Below are 20,327 nucleotides of genomic sequence, written 5' to 3'. Positions count from 1 at the left end.
CTGGTCCCAAATCACCGTGTGTCTTGTGCCTGTTTCTCAAACCTCACACGGCACTCTGTTGATATGAGAGTATTAACATTGTTAGCCTGGGATGTCCAGATGGCTTAGTGAGTAAAGGCACTTGCTGTACAGAGCGTGGTGATTTTAGTTAGATCCCTGGGGTAGACGGACAGAATTGACTTCCACTGTTGTTCCCTGACCTCCACATGTGTCCTCCTGCTCACCTGTACAATAGAAATAAACAAAATAAATTGAATTTTTTTAAACCTTCTGAATCTTTAAAAATATATAGTCACTCCTCGGGGGTGAGATGACTTCTGGTCTAGCTCTCGGGACCAGTGTGGCTAAAGCACCCTTGGAAATAGAAAGCCAGCCATTTTTCTCAGTAGTCCCAAGATTGTTGGCTTGTTCCTCTCTGTGCTGTCAGCCAGGATTTGGCCCTCCGGGCTCTCCCACCCTGTTCTTCTAGCCCTCTGCCCTGGCTCTGGCTCCCTTTTGTAACAGTTTCCATTCTATTCACTCTAAGCTCAGATCCATCCAGCCAGGTTTCTCTTTTGACAGCCCGCATGTCTCTCCCCTCACCATCCCTCAGGCTCCAGGCTGCCTTCCTCTCCCTCCTTAGCCCAGCAAACAGAGCACCTCCAGCCCCCAGGCCCAATCCTGATACAGTGGGGACCTGTCCTGCCCCTGAATTCAGATGCTAGAGTCTTTCTCCAGCTTATATCTTTAGACTCTGAAAATCCACCCTCAGGGAATAATCTAGAAAAATGAGGACAGCTGTAACATCCATACATTCTTTCCAACATTATTTTTTCATGCTGTTGCATGGAAATGTAAACAAGATAAATGTCAAAGAATTTGGGAAAGGATGCATCAATTCTTGTGGGTCTCACTGGAGTTTGAAACACCCATTCGAATGCTACCTTGACAACAGGGAAAATACATCTGAGATGAAGCCCTCGTGTCTGGAACTTAATTGTGGGAGTTACTTTGAGCAGCTCTTGCAGACAAAGAAGGCAACAGAGGGCTTGAGTGATGCGGCTGAAGGTACATAGATCCGTCCTAATTTGATGAACTCTAAGGCCTGCATTTCCTATGTAGTACACCATTTTTAGATTGTTGTTTTGTTTTTGTTTTAGTCGAGGTCTTGGCTGTCCTTGAACTCTCTATGTAGACCAGGCTGGCCTTGAACTCAGAGATCAGCTTGCCTCTGCCTCCTGAGTGCTGAGATTACAAGCAAGCAAGCACATTTATTTATTTATTTGTTTGTTTGTTTTAATGCATATGAGTATCTTTACGTATACTATTTATGTCCCTGATGTCTGCAAAGGGCCAGAAAAGAGTATCTGATCCCCCAGAACTGGAGTTAGAGATGGTTGTAAACCACCATGTGGGTGCTAGAACTTGAACTTGGGTCGTCCGTCTGCAGTAGCAATTGGTACTCTTAACCTCTGAGCCGTCTCTCCAGCCTGTTCACCATTCTTAGGGAAAATCTTGACGAAAATGTTCTTTCCTCCCTCCTTCCTTCCCACCCTCCCTCTTCCTGAAAGACAGGATCTTGCAATATGCCCTATCAACTTCTCACTCTACAGTCCATCCTCCTGCCTCTGTCTCCAGTGTACTGGGATAAAATCGCATCACTATGCCAGGTTTGGAGATGATTCTTAAACATGGCCTTTTGTGAATATTATTTAAGATTTTTCAGACATTGCAGTGAGTTCTTGCTCTACATTGAGACCTCGGCACTCCAAGGATTTCCAAGCCACCTTTGGTTCCTAGGACACTTGCCTGTGTGACCCTTTGCCCAGCAGCCTCTCTTGCCTGGATGACCCCCCCCACACACACACGCACACTTTTCTTCTCTTCACAGCTGGGCCCACATTCTTCAAGGCTGTGCCTGACATCTGCTTCCCCTGAAAGTCCCCCAGCCTGAGTAGCTCCTGGCACCGCTAACGCAGGGGACTTTCCCAGAAAAGCATCAACACACACCCACCACTGTTTTATTTCTGATTGGATCTAACGGTCACTGGGGGAAAGGGCACAAAGACCATTCCTGTGTCCTGTTACTACTTCCTGTCCCCAAGTAACCGTGGTCACTGTGGGGGCCATGGCTCCAACAGTGTATTGGCAAGCCGTCTTTCTCACTTCACTAGTGGCTCATCTAGTGCAAGGCCGATTGTCACTCAAAGAGGAGGGCAGGTGTGGTGTGACGTGGGGTCATACTCTTGGGCCCCTATGTGTGCATGAGGCTTCTATCTATATCCAGTCTCCTTGGCAGCTCCCATCTCTGTCAGCGGAAACATCTTTGCCTTTATTACATTAAATTAAAAGAAAAAAGTGTTCATAAATAGAGATTACCAAGTAGTTGCAAAAAAACACACAGATAAAGCCCATGTTTCTTTTTTTTTTCTTTTACCCAACATCCTCCCTGTTGACAGGTCGTTATGGTTCAGTATCGATACAAGAAACACTGGTCTCTCCCACAAAGCTGATTTCAGTGTCATCATATAAATAACTTTGTATTTTGTTTTCCTTTTGGGAGGTGTTCAAGACAGGGTTTCTCTGGTAACAGCCCTGGCTGTCCTGGAACTTGCTCTATAGACCAGGCTGGCCTCAAACTCACAGAGATCCACCTGCCTCAGCCTCCTGAGTGCTGGGACTAACGGCGTACACCACCAGGCCCGGCTTGTTTTACTTTTTACATTTCTCTGTTGTGTGTATGGGTGTCTAGGGGTGGGTGGACGCATGCCCCCGACTGCAGTGCAATCACAGGACAACTTGGGGGACTTGGTTCTCTCTCTCCCCGCCATGTGGGTTATGGGGGCAAACCCAGGTCATGGGGCCTGGCGGCAAGTGCCTTTGCAAGCCATCTCACCAGTCTTGTGGACTTAAAAAAAAAAAAAAAAAAAAAAAATCCATCCTAGAATTTGCCTTTTTCTACTTGAACACACTTTCTGCATACCTGCCTGACATACTCCTCACTTGAGATCTTTCTAGTCACAGTTGCTCGGAAGTTTGAAAGCTATTCTCCCTCCCCTCTCCCCGATTCCTTGCTTGTGGGATTTGCGGCCAATGAAAACCCTTTGGGCTTTGGGCTTCTTATTTAAAGGGTGGCAATAACAAACTCATGAGATTTTTTTTTTTGGTTCTCAGTGCGAAATGCTTGAGTTAAGCACTTGAAATATGACACACCTTGGGGCTAGAGAGACAGCTTAGTGGTTAGAGTACATACTGCTCTTGCAGAGGACCCAAATTCCGTTCCCAGCACTTATGTTGGGTGGCTCACGAGGGCCTGTAGCTCCAGCTCTGAAAGATCCAACGCCCTCTTCTGGCCTCTGTGGGCACTTGTACCATTGCACACCTACATGTGTGTGGTGACGAGGACATACATGCACACACAGAATAAAAAATAAGCACACCCAGGAAATGCATTTTTCTTCTACCCTCCTACACTGAACACTGCTCTCTTCTCACAATGTAGTGGAATTCTTCTCTTAATTAATAGTCAAAATTACTCTCCCCTGACACTTTCCCATCCCAGCTCCAGTCTCCTCAGTAACCCAATCTATGTATGTGTGCATAACATTTCATGTGTATGAGCCCGACTATGCATTCCATACTCTTTTTGAATATATTCACATGTCTATTTTTTACCTAGCAACAATATGAGGTATTTGCAGGAGAGACCTCAAATCTTTCATTTCTACAAGTCAACATATTGGAGAAGAGCCCGGCTTCGCCACCATCTGGAATACAAAGATAATTTTACCAACCTCAGAGACTGCAAAGAGTCACTGAAAGAAAGCAGAGTGCCCAGCGCAGATGAGCTCAGAACACGCCTGCTGTTGCCACTGTTGGTCACGGTTGTGCCCTTTCACTGGTGTTTCCCCACAGAACTTTGCCCTTGGGCATCAGAGAGGGGCTGGGCGTCATCTGGGCTGGGATGGACTTTTTTTTAGCAGCTCTCTGTGCTTCACAAACTGTGCTCGCTGGCTCTATGTCAGCTTGACACGGGTTGAAGTCATCTGAGAGAAGGGGACGTCAATTTAAGGTAGATCGGGTTGTAGGCGGGCCTGTAGGGCCTTTTTTTGATTAGTGATTGATGGAGGAAGCCCAACCCATTGTGGGTGGGGCCACCCTGGGCTGGTGGCCCTGGGTTCGATAAGAAAACAGGCTGAGTAAACCATGAGAGCAAGCCAGGAAGCAGCCTCTGCATCAGCTCCCGTCTCCAAGTCCCTGCCCTGTTTGAGTTCCTGTCCTAACTTCCTTTGATGATGAACAGTGATCCAGAAGTGTAAGACAAATAAACCCTTTCCTCCCCAACTTGCTTTTTGGTCATGGTGTTTCATCACAGCGACCCTAACTAAGTCATAATCCGAGCATAAAACATAGAGGGGCTAGAGAGATGGTTCAGTAGCTAAGAGCACTTATTGCCCTTACCGAGGACCCAGGTTTGGCTCCCAGCACCCACATACCGACTCATAACCTTCTGTAATTCCAGTTCCTAGGGATTCCTTGCCCTCTTCTGGCCTCTGCAAGCACCAGATACACATGTGACACGCATGTGTACATACAGGCGAAAACTCATACACATAAAGTAAAAACAAATCTAAATAATAATCATTTGTCACAGTGCCCTGTGGTGGCGATAGTGTGGTGGGCGGCTAAGCAATGGTGATGGTGGTGGTGAAGGCCGGTAGTCACTGAGTGTTTATCTTGTGGCAGAAACTGCTAAGAGCTTCACTTGTTTCACATTGGTCTCTGCCATAGCCCTGAGAAACAGATTTTCTCCGTCCCATTTCACAGATACCTTGCCTCACTCTATACAATTTGTCAGAGCTGGGACCAGGGTTCAAAAACCAGACTACTGGGCCCCTGGACATGGTTGAAGTAAATGTTTCCTACTCTCTGTGGTCCCACGAGTCGGCCAATCGGAAGAAATTCTGTTTGGTTTCATTTGTTATCTGTTTGGAGAGTGGGGCTATCACCCTTGGGGAAGCCCACAGGTAGTAAAGAATTGAAGTCTTGACATTAAATCAATCAGACACGTTTCCTTTCAAACTCCCGATCTCAATGAAGGTGGCAAGCAGATTAACTGAGAGAGATTGGCTGGAAAGCATTGAGCATCTTGGAGGCTCTGGAGCATGAAAGGTTAGCCTGCTACTGCCAGCTCCCGAATCGTCTGCCTCCCCGGGGAGAATTCAGCTGCTGCAGAATTTTTTTTTTCCAGTGGGATCTGTCTAGAAACCAGTTCCTGACTCCTTTCCCAAATTCATTTTCACCCGAATCTTCTCTTGTTTTTCTCCATCCAGAATCTTCCAGGGTGAGAGACAAGTGCTGGCATCCACCACTGTGTCCCTCAAACATACAACTGTCCCGCAGCCACATGGCGCCATCAATGTTGTTAGCACAACTGAGCAAACCCAGATTCTATCTGTAGGGTTCCCTGGCTTTAATTACCCAGGGCAAATGGCTGCCTCGCTCTGAGTAATGAGAAATCAAGAACAACAGGGAATGATTAAATAAACCGGCGTCTTGCAAAATGCTGAATAATAAGAAGCCATTAAAGTTTGGGAAAAAAAAAATCTAGCGAGAAGGTCATGGTATTTCTGACTTGAGAGGAAAGTAAGCCTTGACAGTACCCTGTGGAACCTGAATTTCATGCGTGTATTTTTAAAATCTGTGAAAACATGGAAACAAACCTAGAGCAAACGCCCCACCATGTCAATCATTATCTCCGGGTAATCGATTATAGTGTTTTTACTTGTTTTTACATCTTTGTAAATGTGTCTCTTTGAGCACGATATTTTTTCAAATTAGAAGCAAGGGAAGTGGGGAATATCCGTAAGGGAGCTTTGATGGTTTCTCCCCAATCTGTGGCGTGAGTTTTCATTGCATGCTCTACCTCTAAGGATCCAGTTCAAGTCTTGCCTCTTTGGCTGGCTTTCTGGGTTTATCCACTTCCAATATCTCCAGCTTGGTGGACCCTCTGGACTAGGTGGGACACACCAGCAATTGGTGGGGGTCTCCTGTCCCCAACCAAAGGACGGAATCCTTGAAGGCAGCTTGTGTTTACATTTAACTTCCTTCTCCTGGCCACATGGCCCTGCGCTACTGTACAGCTGGCTGCCGGAGTTTAATCCGTGCCCAGTGAACACAAGCTGGGTCCTCATGGGACACAGTGCATGGGGGTAGCCTGCCTTTCTCTCTGAACTTTGTCCCATTTCCTCCAATTCATCGGCAAGGGCTGTCTGTGTGCCATTAGCCCTGGGTTAGACTTTATTGTGAATTGTTTGGTTGTTTTTTTTAAATTCCATTTGCTTTGGTACGGACAACCAAGTCTGGCCCTTGTTTTCATAGGGAGATGATAGGAGAAAATAAATATGGACTATTTTGAGCAAAAAGGCTTGTACGTGTGTGTGCATGTGTGTGTGTGGGGGGGGGATAATGGAGCTGATGTTTTTTTAAGACAGAGAATGAGAGCCAAGAGGAAAGGACTTCCTTGGGTCTCATGATGATCAAAGGCAGATGAAGTGACACTCATGTCACTGTTCCTCAGGGCCTGCTGTGCTCAGGGTACTGTACAGGGGTCAAGGGTGCAGGACGCAGGACCCGGGCAGTTTACAGTTTCTCTAGAGGAAGAAAAGATGAATCACTGGAATAACAGCCTGAACAGCCTGTCTCTGCCTGTGTGGCTCAGTGCAAAGGATGCACACACACAGACTCCGGCTGCCGGAAGCGTCAGGGATGGAGGCCTAGTATGTGCCACGCTCTGAGTCCAGGTGCTTACTGCTGCTGGTCACCACCCTCCCCAGCTTGTACCCAGGGTTCCTGTCCTCATTTGTTGCATGGCCCACCCTCTGTCCTTTTAAGACTTTCTATTAGCAGGGTTCAGTGGCGCACGCTGTGATCCCAGAACTCTGGGAGGCAGAGGCAGGCGGGTCTCTGTGAGTTCAAGGCCAGCGTGGTCTACAAAGTGAGTCTGAGACAGCTGAGGCTACACAGAGAAACCCTGTCAAAACAACAACAACAACAAACTTTCTATTATATTGTCTGCCATGGCCCTGCACCTTGAACAGGCTTCCCTGGCTAAATGCTAAGTGAAAGGGTTGAAATCTTGATGCAGAAGTGAAGGCTCACTAACTCTTTGACTGGGGGGCAAACTAGACCAGAGTCACCTTAACACTACCCTGAAAATGGATGGAAACAAGACCGGCTGATGGCTGGATTGACAGGATGGTGTCAAGCGTCCAGATTTCAAACCCAGTGACAAAGAACACTACAGAATGAGCGTGGGGAGTGGTTGGAGATGCATTTTAGGTATAGTGATGAGAGAATCAGGGAGCCTCCTGGTAAAGAGATAAACCCATGCTGTGAGGTCTCGGGCAGGATCATCTCTCCTATCATCTCTCTGATCCTGCCTTTATCTTAGAAGGTCAGGACAGGTTCTGTGTGAAATACAAAGTACTTGGCCTGGTGCTCAGCCCAAAGCAGGTGGTAAACCCTGGGGCTTGTTGGATATTAAAGATGAACCTAAGGGAGCCAGAGGCAGGGAGGCAAGAGGACAAGAAAGCCAAAGGGGACTGACTGTCCTGTGTCTTAAGGGACCTGCGTGTCATACGGGTTGAGAAGAAGGAGTCACCAGAGAAGGCCTAGATTTTGAAAAGTTCGCAATGTTTAGTAATGTGGATATTGTTTCCTTCTTCTGCTTGTCACAGGCAGTTCTGGCCAAAAGGACAGATTGGTCAAGAACACAGGAAGGGGGCAGGCGGAGCCAGGAGAAAAGGCTGCAGTGGGTAGGAGCTGGCAAGGCTGACAATGCTGGCAGGCCAGATGATGATGCCAGCAACCCCGGATGTTCGCCATCAGATCTAGGACAACCAGAGTTGGGCCAGTGCTCTCGCTATGGCTGCGCACTAGTCTCTGAGCATTTAAAGCCTCTGCCCTCCTCAGCAGCAAGGGGTCATCTGATGAGGGGGCTCAGGCCATGCAGAGGCCAGCAAGGTAGGGGGAAGGCCAGGGTATGTGGCGTGGGCAGGCAGGAGAACCCTGACCTCCAGCTACCCATCTCTACCATGTCTGTCTTTTTCAAAGACCCTGTCCTGTAGAAAGATAGGACTCTAGTGGTGTGAGCTGTGAGCCGGACCTGGGGTGCTGGAGGTAGTGGCAGCACTGTGGGAATTCAATGCCAGGGTCTTTTCCAGGTCCTCCAAAGCCAAGGCGGGCATATACGGAATGGCGGCTGAATGCCTTAACGAGCCCTTGTTGGCTGTTTAAGTCACAGTCGTTGCTTCATTCACGAAGCGTGTGCACCTCCTACCACCTTCAACTGTCCAGTTCCAGGGCCAGAGCAGAGACAGTCCCTGCTCTTGATGAGCTTGCCTGCAGGGGGACATAATGTGGGTAAGGACAGAGGGAGTCATTCTGGGGAACATGCTATGAGGACGAGTGACTTGGTACAGGAAAGGGAAACGTGGTGAGGGAAGCATCCCCAGTTAGGCTACTTGTGGGCAGACACCCTTGAGAAATGAGCTCAGTGTGTTCCCCCTCCCCCCAAATAGTGGAAGAGCACCCCGTCAGCGGCAGTCTACAATGCCCATGTCCCTTGAGGAGTCCTTGCATCCGGGCAAATGAGTCCTAGTGTAGAAGAAGGAGAGGGGGCCAGGGTAGTCAGGCCACGCAGAGTTTTCAAGACATTGGGTGCCACACAAGCCTTGTAACCGGACAGTCTGTTAAATGCTGTTAATAGTTTGTTTGTTTGTTTGATTGATTTTTTAGTACTCAGAGATAATATATAATGGGAAGTTGGCCAGGTCACCCTTCCTTCATTTTCCTTGACATAGGTATAAAAATAAAATAATTAGTGAGTGAGATCTTAGTGCCCGAAGAGCTTCCTTTCAAAAGTGACCTTTGGTGCGTGGAGATTGCATCTGCCCGGTCTGATCTCCAGAGAGAGAGAGAGGAGCTGGTGGAAAGCGGGTCTCTTCCTTGACATCAAATGAATCAGAATTAAAAGGTGCATTACAGACAAGTGGCTTCAAGTTCATCAACACCCGCTTCTATGTGATAACATTGAGGACCAGTGCTCTCGGGAGCCAGATTAAAGAATCATAGGCGAGCCTATTGAATCCTCACTCCAATGAACTGTTGTCAGTTGCATCTTAGTGCTTTTTTCCCCCTAGCTCTGAGTCAGGGAGAGAACTCAGTGAGGGGCTAAGGGGCTTCCTAGCACCTCCTGTGCCTACCTTTGGCCCCCAGAGGCCAGGTCTCAGCCCAGACTCCTCAGCTCTTTGCCTTATGTCTGGCTGCTCGGGGAGTGCAGATATGCACAGGGCCTGCTGCACTACGACTGAGGCTCCAGAAAAACCCCTCTAGCTGTGTGGTGGTGCCTGTCCACTTTCTGAAAGGAAGCAGATAATAAGTCGCCAGTGCGAGTCATCCCTGAGCCAAGACTCCTGCTGACTTCTCCGTCGAGATGCCCCGAGCTACACAGCTTTATATTTACCACACGGTGAACTACTCATAACTGACGAAACTAATGCTTTTTTCCTGAGCTTTTCCTCCCTCCCAGGCCAGGTTATTCGTGTCACATCCCCACCTTATTCTAAACCCTGTAAAGTTAAAACAAACAAAACCCCAGCACCCAACAGCACAGAATGGGTTGCAGGCACCTGTGAGCCGCTTTCTTCACACAAACACCCTAACACCCAAACGTCTAGAAAGGTTCTACAGTCTGGGATGATTTCCTTTGCCTTTCGGGCTTTAAAACAAAACAAAGCAAAAACATGCCCATCCTAGAAAGCGGCCTCTTAGAGACCAGCAGCTTGGGAGTGAGTTAATTAGATCTCTGAGATGAGATGTTAGCTTTCAGGGGCTGTTCATGAGACCGATAGGAGACCAGAGCCAGCCTCTCCCCAAGGCTCTGGTGTCTGGGTTTGGAGGACCTCAGGAAAGAAAGGTGACATGCTTTATGGAAAACTGGTGGAGGTCACGGGCCCTGTCCTTTGCTTCTCCCTCCCGTACCCCTCCCCCACCCTAGCAGTGGACCTCCTTCTGCAGAGCTGTGGTGCTTCTGAGCGGTTCAGGGGCCCCACCCAGGCAGACGACCTCCAGGACTTCAGTCCTGTGTGTAGACCATTCTAGATGCCACCCGCCAGCCACCTGTCGTCTCCAGTTCTGTGAGGTGCTACTACTGCGCTCTGGGGTTCTCGCTTGTATAGGGTGAGAACCCCACGTTCATACTGTATCCTCTCGCTTCTACGAGGTGCTCACAGTCTGCCGGACTCTGCCCTCCCTCTTCTGTCTTGGCAAGTCACTCAGCTCAGACCTTTGTCCCCAGCCTTGCATGGCTCACACACACAGCTCCCTCGCCAGACATCCCCAACCCCCGGGGCCATCCTGCATATCACATGGGGTGGGGCTTTACTGTCACCTGCTGCTCAGTCACTTCCAAAGCTCCCTGTTAGCCTGTGCGCGGAGGCCCTCAGTCTGGCCCTGCCCGGAAAGATGCAACAGTGTCTCTTGGGGTCCCATAAGGGGGACCCATTACCATATATATCTATGAGGAATTGTGCATTTGGGTTATACAAGGTTATACAGTGAGAAACCAGAAGAGCTGGGGTTTCAACCTGGGCCTTTCTGACTGGAGTCTAAATCACTAAACCACCACGCTCTGCCACTTTGCAGGCTCCAAGAGAGGCTAATAACTGGAGCATCAGTGTTGCCTAGCTATGGGTGCAATGCAGCACCTTGAGCGCATGTGTGTTCTTGTGCTCTGGGTCCCGTCTCTTTGCACGTGTGCTTTGAGTTTTCCTGGCTTGGTAACCGTCACCCACCCAGCCCTGGTACAGGGCTTAAGCAAGTGCTCTCTGAAGCTAGATTATTTTTTTGGGGGGGGGGCAAAATCCTGGTTGGCCTTATATTACCACTGTACATGTCTAGGCAAATCATTTGTCTCTTCATGACTCAGTTTCCTTATCTGTAAAGCAGGGATAACTCAGTACCCATTCACCCCATGGAGTTGTTCTAGGGATTTAACCAGTTGGCATGTGTCCTTCCTGGGCACCTGGAGAAAGTGTTGGAAAAGCTAGGTCAGAGAGAGATGACAGTACAGTATAGCCTATAGCCTTGAACCCCTGGGCTCTGAGGCCCAGGAGAGGCACTGTGTCCCCTTGAGAGATGACCCATCATAAGAAATAATCCTGGGTGCCAACGAGAGACCCTAAATGCTTTCTCCCAGAAGGAAGCAAGGAGGAGACTGGGACAAACCCAGGAAGTGTCTGGTGGCCAGAGGAGCCTTGGGGTTGGGAGCAGAGGGCCACGAGGTTTCCTCGAGGGGCAGGAGTGGGACTCACAAACCAGCTCCCTGCTCCCTGCTCTTCTTCAGGTCCACATCCATTCCCACACACCCGCATCAGCAGCCCTGGGTGGCTCTCTCCTCCTCCTGGCCAGGTGCCACTCCCAGCCAGAGCTCCCAGAAAGCTTCTCCCCTGGCCCAAGCAGAGTTCTTTGTGTGGTGGCGGAACTCCCACTAAAGCAATTCATTCTTTCCTCAGTGACCCCCTAATCTTCCCAGCAAACATTTGCATTTCAAGTAGAAGGCGGGTACAAACAGAGCTCATCTATAATTAGCGGATGGAGGGGACCCTTAGCTTTCTTTGTGGGAGGGACTTTCCCAGGGCCCCAACAGGCTCCTCTGTGATAGCTCCTCCCCTCCACTTTCTACCCACCCCCCACTCTCCCAGCACAAAGGAGCTGGGGTTCAGCCCAGGAAGGTCCTGCCTGGGGAGAAGGCTGAAGGGGACAGTTTGCAGATGTTTCCATTTCCTTGAACCATTAAGTTTCTAACGGTGGGCCTGCAGTTGTTTTATTAGCTTGTCTTACTGTCGATTTCCATCATTTCGCCGCAGCCTCAGAGATTCTGAATGGAATAATTTGGGTCTTCTTGATGAAATAAATTTAGCTTTGTAAAACCTTGCCACACTGTTCTTAGTTTTTCCATTTGGCCACTGACTGGCAAAAGCCTGGCAACCAGGGCCTGGCACGGAGAGCTAGCCTAGCTTCTCCTATGCAGTTTCCAACACCACAAACAAAAGCCCTAAAGATGCATTCCCTGTTAATAGTTAACGATCCTGTTCATTTATCATAGTGTCAGGACCATTCTCCAGTGGGAGTGGCACAGGAAACACTCGGGGAAACTGAGGCTCGGGACACAGGGAGCCAGGGAAGGCAGGAGGAGCACTCACCCCGCACATGGCTTTCATCCTCCCAGGGCATTCTAGACCAGCGGTTCTCATGCTGTGGGTCATGACCCTTTAGGGGTCAAATGACCCTCTCACAGGGGTCGAATATCAGATATCCTACCTCAGATATTTACATTACGATTCAAAACAGTAGCAAAACTACAGTTATAAAGTAGCAATGAAATAATTTTATGGCTGGGGGTCACCACAACACGAGAAACTATTAAAGGATTGCAGCATTTGGAAGGTTGGGGACCAATGCTCTAGATTTATGGGCTGCAAAAGGGGGTTTTATGGCCCAATCTCAGAAGTTCATGGGGTGGTTGGGGTGGAGGTGGAGTGGTGCCAGTGCCTGGCCTCAACATGAGCTCCTGTCTGTGAGGTTTTACCCTCCATGTGACCTTCAGCGACCTGGCTCCCTCCCACAGCCGTCCCCAGTTCCTAAACTAGGCCCATGTCTTGGCACGTGGGAATCAGCAGGAGGCCTCTGCTCCGGGAATGTTTCTTTCCTCGTGGGTCCCCGTCTCTACAGCCTCGTGATGAGGCCTCATTCCTAGCTCTTTCTTTTCCCGTTCCAGGTGTGTGCGGGTGCTGCGGTGCCCTTCGTCCCAGGTACAAGAGGCTGGTGGACAATATCTTCCCGGAAGACCCTGAGGTGGGTCACATGGGCCGCTGCCCGGGGAAGGGCTTCGGGAGTGGTGAGAGGCCCTGTCCCGTGGAGAACGGGGACACTTGACTCCTCCGGAGGCTGGGTGTGCAGGAGGCCATTGGGAAGGTGTTGCGTGCGCGTGGGCTCTTGCTGTACAGTTGACACTTCCTTCTCACGCCTGTCTCAGCTGCACACTCTCCTGATGGAAATGTTTTCCTGCCGTTTAGGGGGAAAAAAACGTGCCCTTGTCTAGTGTTTGGCTCAGGAAGCCATGACTCCTCCCACCCCACCCCCCAGCTCCCTCTGGCATCTGTCAGGTGTCTGGCTGCGCATTGCGCAGGAAGCCTGGCTTCTTGGCTTCCAATCTGTCACTCTGCACGTCACACTGTGTTACCCATTGAGGTCTGAGGATGTCAGGATTTGATGGATTTGCCTTGCTGTCTGAGAACTGGATGGGCAGCTGGAGGATTTCATTTCCATTATCCTCTGGAGTTTCCTCAGAGCTGTAGAATTGCCTTCATTGTGTTGTTGGTGGGAACTATCCATTTATACCTCAATTCTGAATTACTTCTAAAGATGCCTTCTCCTTCATCCACACACCCATGTATGTCTCTACACCCACGGGTATATACGTGAACGCATACACACACACATATACACACACGTGCATGTAAACCTACCTCTGCCACTCTTTATGTGTGTGTGGCATGTATGTGTGTGTGTGCAGCCACACTTGTGTGTGCACGCCTGTGTGGAGGACAGAAGCTGGCCACGTTATGTACCTTTCTCTATCACGCTACGCTCCACTATGCTCTCTGAGATGAGCCTCTCGATGAACCTAGAGCTTGCTGTTGTGGTTCAACTAGGACCACCAAGGGAGCTTCCTGCTTCCCCGCCCACCCAGCCCGTAGGTAGCTCTCAGAAGAGCTGCAGTGTGCAGCTTTGACATGGTTCTGGAGAATTTGAACTCAGACCCTCATACTCACACCACAAGCACTGTGCTATTAAATCATCATCCCAGCCCCGTGCTGGGAGGACAAACGTGCCGTTTTCTTCATTTCGGTATTGCTGACGGCCAGCACCTGTATGATAGACACGCTATAACCGTCAGTTCAGTTGAATTGGTATTTGCTCCAGACTTGAGCCCTCCCACCGGAGTGCAGCCATGGTGAGTTTGAGCTGTCTGTCCTTCTACAGGATGGTTTGGTGAAGACCAACATGGAGAAGCTCACTTTCTATGCCCTCTCGGCCCCAGAAAAGCTGGATCGAATTGGTGCCTACCTCTCAGAGAGGCTCATCCGAGACGTGGGTCGCCATCGCTACGGGTAAGTCACGCAGGGAGGGAGACCGTGGCCTTTCAGGAAATCCATTACATTTCGGGGATAAGACAGTGGAATAACATTTCAAGAAAAGCTATGGGGTGAGTTATTGGACAGATTGGGATTGGGGGGCAGGGCTCGCATACTCCTTCTGAGGCGGGTGAACTTGGATATTCTGTGGAGATTTGGGAAGAAGGCATCCTGGCAGCATATGAATAGCCATTTGGCATGCATTGAGTTGCCATGTGTCCATATAGAACTCATACAGCCAGTCTGACCTCAAATGCTGGTTAATCTCTCTTCTTACTGCCTGAAAAAGTGAGGTGGAGCCAGCTGTGCTCTGAGAAGGTAAGGCTGGAGTGGTTAGTCCACCAAGAACACACTTTAGGGAGTCTGGGAAGGTGGCTCAGTTGCTAGAGTGTCTGGCATGCCGGAAGCCTCAAGTTCAATCCCTAAAGCTGCATAAGCCTGCCACAGTGGAGCACACCTGTGATCCTAGCACCCAGGAGGTGGACGCAGGGGGATCAAAAGGTCAAGGTCATCCTCAGCGTAATAGCAAGGCTAGCCCAGGAAATGTGAGATCCCATCTCACAACAAGACAAAAACGCGCTTCAGTGAAACATTTATCCTCCTTCTGAGAGGAAAGGACTTTGTGTGTTTAAAAGAAAAAAAAAATCTTAAAATGATCAATACATTCAGCTGTTTAAAAATTTAAATATGTTGCTGTCAAAAGAGAAACCATCAAAAATTTAAAACAGCAAAGATAACTATTATCCACAAATAAGGCAAAGGACTCAAGGTCGCACATCGACCAAATAGTCCTGGGGAGGCAGGAGCGGGACAGGAGCAGGGCAGCTGGGGAGAAGAGTTCCAAGGGCCCTCTCGGAGAGCCAGCATCGCCTGGACGACGTTCATCAGACTTACAGTCCACGGCCAAACTACCTGATCGTCTTATCATCAGCTTTTCTCAAGAGTAACTATTCCAGTATTAACCAGGAAATGGGGGGTGGGGTGGGGAAGGAGGCATTTTCACACTTTACTGGAAAGAGGACAAATTGGTTGAAAATTTCCAGGTCATGAAATATGTATCTAGATCCTCCATAGCACTTAATACTCTTCATCCTTTTTCTCTGTCCATCACTTCCCAGCTTAATCATCTCCCTTGTACAAGGAGGTGGCTTTTTGCCATGTTTTCTAATAAAACCTTGGTTTGGTTTTACTTCTTTGAAACAGAGTCTCAAGTTGCCCAGGCTGCCTTCAAGCCCACTATGTAGCTGAAGATGTCCTTGAACTCCTGATCCTCTTGCTCCCACCTCATAGGTACTGGAATACAAATGTAGGGCGCTGTGCCCAGCCTGTAGTGCTTTTAATAACAATGAAACACCAGAAATGGCTTAAGTGTTTGGCAAGAGAAGAAGCCAGTAAGTTATGGTTTGTATCATTTGATAAGATGCTATCTACATAATAGAAACGGTGTTTATAAAGATCCCTATCCAGTGCTATTAAAAATACGAAAACTTAGACTAGAATGGCCACACTCGAAGTATTTAAGGTCAAGTTAAAAAGAAAATAGCGACAACAAATCTCAGCGGCTAAAAAAATAAAGGCCAGATATCAGGTGTGTTCAAAGCATTCACTCTGTGAGTGACGCAGTTGGAGGGTTTTGTCTGTGTTTCCTTGTGTGTTCTCTTGCTCCCTTAACATTGACTGTTGGGCTTATGTTGCTTCCACAATAGAAGAGTGGACCTCGGTGCCTATGTGCTTGCTGCGGCCCTGCCATCATGACACAATCCATAGGCTAAAGAGCCCTCTAACTCTGAGAACCCCGGGCAGTGTTATTCATGGGATGAGCATATGATGGGTAGCTGTGGTTCCTACTGTGAATCCTACTCTGCCTGGGTCTTTCTCTCCAGTCTCCGCTTTCTTCTGCTCCTGACTTTTTTGTTTTGTTCTGTTTTCCTTCTGTTTTGGGTGGTAGTGGTGAGCAGGAGGACAGGGTTTCATCTTTCCAAAGCTGGCTTCCAAATCTCTATAGCTAAGGATGAGCTTGAATTTATAATCCTCCTCTGCCTTCACCTCTCCAGTCCACCATACCGGGATTTGATGCTCTGGAGACCAAACCCAGGACCTCATACATGCTAGACCAAAGGAACTACATCCCAGCCCCAATCCTGCCTGCGTGCGTGCGTGCGTGCGTGCGTGCGTGCGTGCGTGTGTGTGTGTGTTTCAGGCTTTTAATCTGTTAGATTAGATTACAATAGGGACTCGTCTCCCTACTGTAACTGAAAACTCCCTACAGTTAGTTTTCCCAGGCTACTGCTACTAAACATGCTCTTCAACTCAAAGACTGAAAATCCTTTAGAGTCAACTCCAGGCTCCTCAACTTCAGGGTCCTCCACCACCCAGCCTTGCCCTTCCATTCCCGCACCTACTAGATAATCAGTATCAGACAGACTGGTTGAACAACCCTAAGATTGAGAAATGAAGGACTGTCAGTAAATGCTGGGGTCGGGGAGAATGCTGGGGATCAAACTGAGGCTTTGTGCATGCTAAGAGTGTGCTCTAGCCCCAGCTCTGGCAGGTCTCAAACCAGGCTTCCCCGATGTGAAAACAACATGCGAACTGATATGCTTCCATGATTGCTCTCTCTATAATAACATTAGGTTGCCACCCATTGAGAGGAGGAGTATGAATGCTCTGTGAATACTGATTATATAAAAAGCCTTGACGTACTGTAAAGCATATTCAAGCAAGTAAAAATGGCTTTATCCTTGACTGAACTGAAAGCTCATGTGCCAGCGATAGCATTAAACATTTAATACCGATTCTGCCCTCGCTCTCTGCAGTGATGGTTCTTGTGATTAAAAATGTCCATAGCTGACAGAGCCCCTTTGGATCTTCCTTTGCCTGTGGAATGACAATTCAAAATTGCCATCATCCTGTTAAAAATAGCCCTGGCAACATCTAGGTATTTAAAGCCTGAAGGAGGGCTTTGATCATAAACATTTGGAGAAAGGTCTGTTAGAATCCTCTTTTCTCCTTGCCCTCCTGTATCTCCCTGCCCAACACAACTGGTCTCTTCCTTGTTATAGATGGAGGCCTTGGAAGAGCAGCATTTTCACATCAGACAGTAGGAAGAGCTGTGTCTTCCTAGCACGATGCTAACGTATCTGCTTATGGTTTGGTCCCAACAATGTGACCCTTGGATATGGGTCCCGTGGCAGAGCCACACTCTCATGACCACTGCCGTCCTGCATTGCCACTGTGTCACAGCCATTTGGTGGTCCTGGTTCATGAGTATCTGTCCCAACAAGAATGCCAGCTGTGAGCAGGGGGAGAGGATGGGGGAATTTCGAGGTGTTGGGTAGGAAGGATGGTAATATGTAAAGGAGAAAGACCCCAGCATTTCTTCTGCTTCTCTCCTTTCTCTCACTCCCTTTCCAGATCAGCCCAACAGCTCTGTGTATCAGGGGAGGGGATGACAGAGTGCTAAGACAGGCACTGGTCCACGATGAGCACCGAGCATGGACCGCAAAGGTGCAAGATAGCATATTAGATAGGCTCAGGGGTCCCGAGTGCCTGGAGTTCTGCCCCAGCCCAGGAAGGAGCATTGAGGAGGGGGACAAGTAGGATGGGCTGCTCCAGCCTGAGGACCCTGACCCAAGCTGACCCAGCATTGTTTCCTAGAAGGACCTGAAGCTAATGGGAGGGTGGGTTGGCCCTTCAGAGCAGTGCACTGCAGACTCTTGCTACATGGAGAGGGTTAGCCCGTTCTTCCTTAGCTAGGGCCTGTTCCCTGATCCTGGGCTCCTAAAACACTCTGAAACCTCAACTCAGGAATGGGCTGACCAAACATACCCAGAATGCCCAGAATAAGAGGCCCTTTGTCCAGGGTTCTGGCTGCCCTTTGAGGGACGAGCCAAAGTCTCTGACTCCAGGTCCATATTTCCTCTCCAACGGGGTGAGACTCCCTGCCTTTTCTTCCCAGTCTTCCCCTGGCTCTGCAGGCCTTCCATGGTTTCTCTGGCTACTTCTGACCTGGAACAAAGTGTCCAAGCAGAGCCAGCCACCTCAGGGACTCCACCGAGGGGCTTTTCACTGGCTCCCAGGTGCTAGGCACCTTGGTTGCTTTTCCCTGTGGTTGTCATGCACCTGTGTTGGTCTCTGAGCCTGACTTCGTCCATCTATAACCTTCCCAAAGTCCTGCTGCCCATGAATCCCCGTCTGTTCCAGGTCACTTGTGTTTTGTCCTCTTCATCTTTGGGAAGCCTGTGTGGTATATTTGGGGGCAGATGTTTGCTGCTGCAGCAGCCTATACCTGCCCCCATGGCCCAGCTCCATCCTAACCCACTCTGCTCCAAGTACCCAGGTAGGCCAGTTGAGACTCTTAGACCTGTTACCACTTTGGACCCCTTGCAGAACTCAGATCCCATCCCTGATGTTGGTAACCTTATCATGGGAATCCTGTTGATGGCCAGTACCCCCAAAGTCCCAGGCTCTATTCTAAGAGCTTAGGTCTGATGGGCTGGGCACATGGGGGAAGGGGGTGATAAAAAGTACAAATGCTGAGATCATGAGTTGGGGGGGGGTCTGAATTAAAGTTCATAATTAAAACCACACCATTCTTAGCTTTGGAGCATCAAGGATATGTGTTTAGGGAACTAAGCATGAGGCTTCTTTATTTCTTTGCATTTCTATTTCAATTTTATAGTTTTTACTTCATATCAAAATCTCTCGTCTTGGTCAATAGCCATTTTTTTTCCACTAAAGAATAGGCCTTTTATTTTTTTTTTAAATCAGGATATTCTAGATTTCTTCCCCTCCTGAAAAAGCTTTAATCTCTGTTCTAGGGTTTTGGAGGCCTTCTAGTTTCTTTTTTTGCCTAGTTCCACTGACCCCACCTCTTCCTTTATTTATTTCATTTAAACTCTATTAAAAGGTAAGAAGTCAGGAGAAAAATGCTGGCGTGACCCCTAAAAAAATGGAATTCCTCTTTGCCCACTATATCTCTAACCCTGTTTGGTGACTTGACCGTGTCCAGGTGTCCTTACAGAGAAGACCCGTCCCCCTCTGGCCTGTCCCCTCTGGTGGGGGTTCCAGCCAGTTTTCTTTCCCAGCTTAGGTGACTTGAACTCTGTGAAGTGCCAGGCCTGTAGGAGAGGTCCTCGCTGTGACTAGCCAGTCTGTGGAGGACAAGGTTATGGAGGGTGAGTAGGAGTTATGCCCAGCCAGGGCTCCCACTCACCAGATGAATCCTAAGTGCCAGTGCTGCCTCTGTGTTCCAAAGCCTCCACAGAGAGCTGGGGCTGTAGCTCAGAGATAGAGTGCTTAACAAGCGTGTGCGAAGCCATGGATTCCACCCCAGCCCCTCAAGAAAAAAGAATAGACCTTTGTAGATAAAAGGATGGCACGATCCATTTGAGTATAGCCACAGAACACCATTTCATTCATAATAATAATTGAATTTAGTAATATTCAAGGATTTTTAACAGCAGCTAGCTCAGCTCAGAGAGATAAATTGTATGAAAGTAGAAAAGATTCCAACGTAGAGAGGCTTTTTTAAAACGGCTATTTTGTGCAGACGTTAGTGCAAGGGTGTTGAGAACTGGTGTCTGATGGCTGCTTTGTAAAATCAGATTTAGGGACAGGGGGCCGTGGTGCACGCCTGTAATCCCAGCAGAGAAAGAGGCAGATGGGTCTCTGTGAGTTCAAGGCCAGCCTGGTCTACAAGGCGAGTCCAGGACAGCCAAGACTACAGAGAGAAACCCTGTCTCAAAAAAACAAAACAAAACGAAAAAACAAAAAACCATAACAAAACAGATTTAGGGTCTGAAGAAATGGCTCAGTAGGTTAAAAACACTGGACGTTCTTTCAGGAGAACCTGGGTTTGATCTCCAGCACCCACAAGGCTGCTAAAAACTATTTGTAATCGCAGTTCCAGGGAGCCAATGCCCTCTTCTAGCCTCCAAAGTCACCAGGCACACATGTCATGAACAGACATGCAAGCCGACAAAACACTCGTTACCCATAATTTTTTTTTTAAATCTTTAAAAATAAATAAAATTAAATTAAATTTAAAAACAGACTTAGAAGACACCATGGGTTCTGTTACTTTAT

At 48.6% G+C, this 20,327-nt stretch overlaps 1 protein-coding gene across 1 annotated transcript in view; it reads left to right on the top strand.

Annotated features, from left to right (window-relative positions):
- Positions 1-20,327, top strand: part of Efr3b (EFR3 homolog B) — a 75,958-nt gene that overhangs the window by 23,056 nt on the left and 32,575 nt on the right. The window contains exons 2-3 of the mRNA XM_021648271.2: positions 12,821-12,897; positions 14,089-14,216. Coding sequence (XP_021503946.1) covers positions 12,821-12,897; positions 14,089-14,216 — 205 coding nt within the window. The remainder of the gene's footprint in view (positions 1-12,820; positions 12,898-14,088; positions 14,217-20,327) is intronic.

This window comes from Meriones unguiculatus, chromosome 1 (genome assembly GCF_030254825.1).
Source record: "Meriones unguiculatus strain TT.TT164.6M chromosome 1, Bangor_MerUng_6.1, whole genome shotgun sequence".
Lineage (NCBI taxonomy): Eukaryota > Metazoa > Chordata > Mammalia > Rodentia > Muridae > Meriones > Meriones unguiculatus.
Note: the sequence above shows the minus strand (reverse complement) of the source record. Positions and strands in the feature narration are given on the sequence as shown.